We start from the raw sequence: 3,994 nt of genomic DNA, 5'->3' as shown, positions 1-3,994 counted from the left end.
AGACGAAAACAGAAAAAAATATTAGAGAATGGGGCGCTATAGAACCACCCCGCCCAGCAGAGCCAGGTAGCAGGCGGTAGCCCTCGGTTCTGCCTCCTTTCTCACTTAGAGCGTGCGTGACTGGAGACACGTACAACCAACCAGTGAGAAGGAGTGGTCATGAGTGCCACGATCTTGGACCAATCACAGCAGAGTATGGGAGAAGGCCCCGCCTAGGTAGATGGGGGCGGGGCTCGGGTGGAGGTGACGGTCATCTGATCTGCAGCGGCTTCAGAGGCCCAGGCACTGAAGGCTGAGGGTATGATGGCGGCAACAGTGGTGTCTCGGATGCGAATGGGAACACGGCGGCTCCCATTCCTGTGGCTGCCTCTGTCGTTGGTGGCGGTAGCGGTGGCGGCGGCGGCGGCAGTGGCCACTGAGCAGCAGGTGCCACTGGTACTGTGGTCGAGTGACCGGTGAGCGGGTTGGGACAGGTCGGGTCGGGCTGGGCCCGGCCGAGTTGAGCCGGGCCAGGTGGGGTTCATGAGGATGGGATTGTGTGCCGCAGGGGATGAGCCGCCCTCGCTGAACTCCAGAGCTGTCCTTGGCCGGGGGCTTCGAGGCCCAGATGGAGTCTGTCTCTTATTCATGGGCTTGCTTCATGACGACCAGTGTTGAGCTCTCAGCCTCCCCCACCCACGTGAAGCCGGGCGCCCATGGGCTTAGGATCTCAAGCTACGCAATCACATCTGACAGTTTATCTTCTGTCCGTTTCTAGGGACCTGTGGACTCCCGTGGCCGACACACATGAGGGCCATATCACCAGCGATATGCAGCTTTCTACCTACTTAGACCCTGCCCTGGAGCTGGGCCCCCGCAATGTACTGCTGTTCCTGCAGGACAAGGTGAGCCTGCCATAGTCTATGTCTTTGTCATCGGGAGGCAGACCCCGCCCCACCCCCACTGCTGGTTCCCCAAGTGTGGTGACCTTGTCCCACAGGTAAGCAGGTGTGGCTAGATTTTCGTGAAGATTTGTAGAATATGCTTCCAGTGGGAACAGGAGACCCATGAAAATGGCAAGGACTTGATTTAGGAAGCAAGGAGTCAAACATCAGATACCTATCTAGTACTCAGCATTATTTTCTGGTGTCTCAGCATGTGTGTCTTATCACAGATAAGAAGATTCACTTTGGGGAAAGATCAGTGACTTGCCCAATAACTAATTGTTGGTAGAATTGTATTTTTTTTTTTATTTTTCGAGACAGGGTTTCTCTGTATCTTTGGAGCCTGTCCTGGAACCAGCTCTGTAGACCAGGCTGGCCTCAAACTCATAGAGATCCGCCTGCCTCTGCCTCCCGAGTGCTGGGATTAAAGGCATGTGCCACTACCACCCGGTTTAGAATTGTAATTTTTAACTGTTACAATTGTAATAGGAATAACTGGAGAATGACACTTTATTTAGCTACATATACTGTACTCAACTGATACCATTTTCTTGGTTTAACCACTAATGAAAGTAATGTTGAAGAGGTAAAATGAGTTGCTGAAGGTCCAGATTTGGAGATAGCATAATACAATGCTTCCTGCTTGGGGGTATCAGACCTATCCCCCAGTTTTGTGCTGAGCCAGCATTCTATTTTGCTTTCACTCCAGGTGTGTACACCCAGAGCAGGAGTATGGACTATGAGAAGGTTCTAGTGCAGTATAAAGTTATTGTTCAGGAGGATGTCAAGTCTCTGCTTGTCCCTTCCTCTTTAGTGGCCTGGCTGGCTCATTTTGTTTGTTGCCTCCCTCTGTTGCTGTGTCTGCTGATGGTGGTGATTATGTTAGTCAATGGTCCTTTCAAAAGGTAGTAAATAACAGAGAAGACTGGAACTCAGTCCTACCACTTGTTTTGGCCTTGGGGCATGTGGAATAATCTTTGTAAACCACAGTTTCTAAGTGTAAAATGAAGATAACCATCTGCCACAGTCTCCCAATCTTAGGGTATTTCCTTCTTTTGCCAATGATAGAGTGCTTAGTATGTGTTAGGAAGTAGACATTCTTGTGAAGGCAAGTGGTTAAGAGCTAAATTGGAGCCTGGTGGCAGTGGTACATGCACGCCTTTAATTCCATCACTTGGTAGGCAAAGGCTGGTAGCTCTCACTGAGTTCAAGGCCAGCCTGGTCTACAGCTTAAAAAAATGAGCTAAATTGGACGACGTCAGTCCTTTAGCCTATAGAAGGAAGAAGGCTAAGGCAACACAATAAGGAAGGACACTATTTTAGATAACAGTGTGGCCAGGCAGGGTCTCAGGAGGTAACATCTTGTTAGCAGGAGGGAGTCATGTGACTTGAGGAGGGACATTACTGGCAGGAAAGTAGCAGGTGTAAAGGCCCTAGGCAAGGGAGTGCTTGTGTGACAAGAGCCTAGTGAAAGAAAGGGTCCCTGGTACAAGATGGTCCACTAGGTTGCCTAGAGATGGAGCCACTAGAGGAAAGATTAGTGGCAGTTCTGAGTACGATAAAACCTTGAATGTGTAATACAGAGTATAGGAAAGTATAGAAGAAGAGGAGGCTAGGAAAGAAGGCTAGGCTTATGTATACTAAACACAATGAGTTTAGGGAACCTGGTTAAGATTCCTTCTGGTCCTAACTGGAAAAAGTCAGAGGAAGCTAGCTGGTGGTTGAAGGGAGGAGGACTAAGATACTTACAGACTGTAGAGGGAGGGCATGAGATTGGAGTTACTGGGGTCCTGGGAGCTCAGAAGTCCCAGTTTCCTCCATTGTGTTTCATTATTTTCCTCTCTCCTAACTCCCACCAAAAATGGTGGGGCAAGCAAGGACTTCTTCCCCTTAAAAGGATCCTATCCAGACTAAACATGGAAGTTCTCCTTTGCTCTGACTTCTACTTCCCTCTTAAGAGGCATGCAATAAATGTTCTTTGCTGTCTTCTTCCTCTTCCCCAGCTTCCCTTCCCAGTTCTTGCTGGCTGACTCTTGTTTTGTACTTTATCATAAGGCAACTGTCTGTAGATCTCCCAACCCTATGACTACCTTCAATGTCTTGTCACCCTGCCCTCAGAGTACTGGGGAGGAAAGAGTGAGCTTTCCACTCACCCCTACCACAAGTGCTGGTGGGTAACTGGCGTCCCTACACGCCAAATCTAACTTGTAATGTTTTTTTAGCCCTGAGAATTCTCGCCCCTGCATCCCCCACAATTTTAGTCTTTGTTCCTTGCCCAGCCTCCTAGGATATCTCTCTCTTCTGCTTCCCTTTTAGCTAAGCATTGAGGATTTCACAGCATACGGTGGTGTGTTTGGAAATAAGCAGGACAGTGCCTTTTCTAACCTGGAGGTAAGGGTCTGTTTACAGCTCCAGCTAAGAGGACAGATGATAATACATTCTGTACTCTCTCTCCCAGAGAGAGGACCAGAGGCTTTGAGGGTAGAGGGCCTGGGATCTGAGTGTCAGATGTGAGACATTTACTTTATAACCGTTGCAAGATCTCTGTAGGAAAAAAAAAAAAAGATCTCTGTAGGGTGTGGCTTTCCAGGCAAGGTTTTTAGAGGTTATTAGGCCCATTGTTCTCTGGCTTACTTTGCCTTTCACCTCTCCCCTAACTTCAGAATGCCCTGGATTTGGCCCCCTCCTCATTGGTGCTTCCTGCTGTGGACTGGTATGCAATCAGCACTCTGACCACCTACCTTCAGGAGAAGCTTGGGGCTAGTCCCCTGCATGTGGATCTAGCTACCCTAAAGGAACTGAAGCTCAATGCCAGCCTCCCTGCCCTGCTGCTTATCCGTCTGCCCTACACAGCCAGGTACAGCCTGGGTGGCACAGCTTCCAGCCTTGCACTTCAAGAGATGGGTAAAATCCTAGGCTGCGCGGGGCGATGGTGGCGCATGCCTTTAATCCCAGCACTCGGGAGGCAGAGGCAGGCGGATCTCTGAGTTCGAGACCAGCCTGGTCTACAGAGCGAGTTCCAGGACAGGCTCCAAAGCCACAGAGAAACCCTGTCTCGAAAAACCAAAAAA

The 3,994-nt window shown here is 49.6% G+C and overlaps 1 protein-coding gene across 1 annotated transcript in view; it reads left to right on the top strand.

Moving 5' to 3' along the window:
* Positions 1–234: 234 nt before the first annotated feature.
* Positions 235–3,994, top strand: part of Atp6ap1 (ATPase H+ transporting accessory protein 1) — a 7,759-nt gene continuing 3,999 nt past the window's right edge. The window contains exons 1-4 of the mRNA XM_005370694.3: positions 235–455; positions 758–884; positions 3,240–3,314; positions 3,587–3,780. Coding sequence (XP_005370751.1) covers positions 301–455; positions 758–884; positions 3,240–3,314; positions 3,587–3,780 — 551 coding nt within the window. The 5' untranslated portion in view covers positions 235–300. The remainder of the gene's footprint in view (positions 456–757; positions 885–3,239; positions 3,315–3,586; positions 3,781–3,994) is intronic.

The sequence above is a fragment of the Microtus ochrogaster genome, unplaced genomic scaffold (genome assembly GCF_000317375.1).
Source record: "Microtus ochrogaster isolate Prairie Vole_2 unplaced genomic scaffold, MicOch1.0 UNK85, whole genome shotgun sequence".
Taxonomy (NCBI): Eukaryota; Metazoa; Chordata; class Mammalia; order Rodentia; family Cricetidae; genus Microtus; species Microtus ochrogaster.
This window is presented reverse-complemented; position numbering and strand designations above follow the sequence as displayed.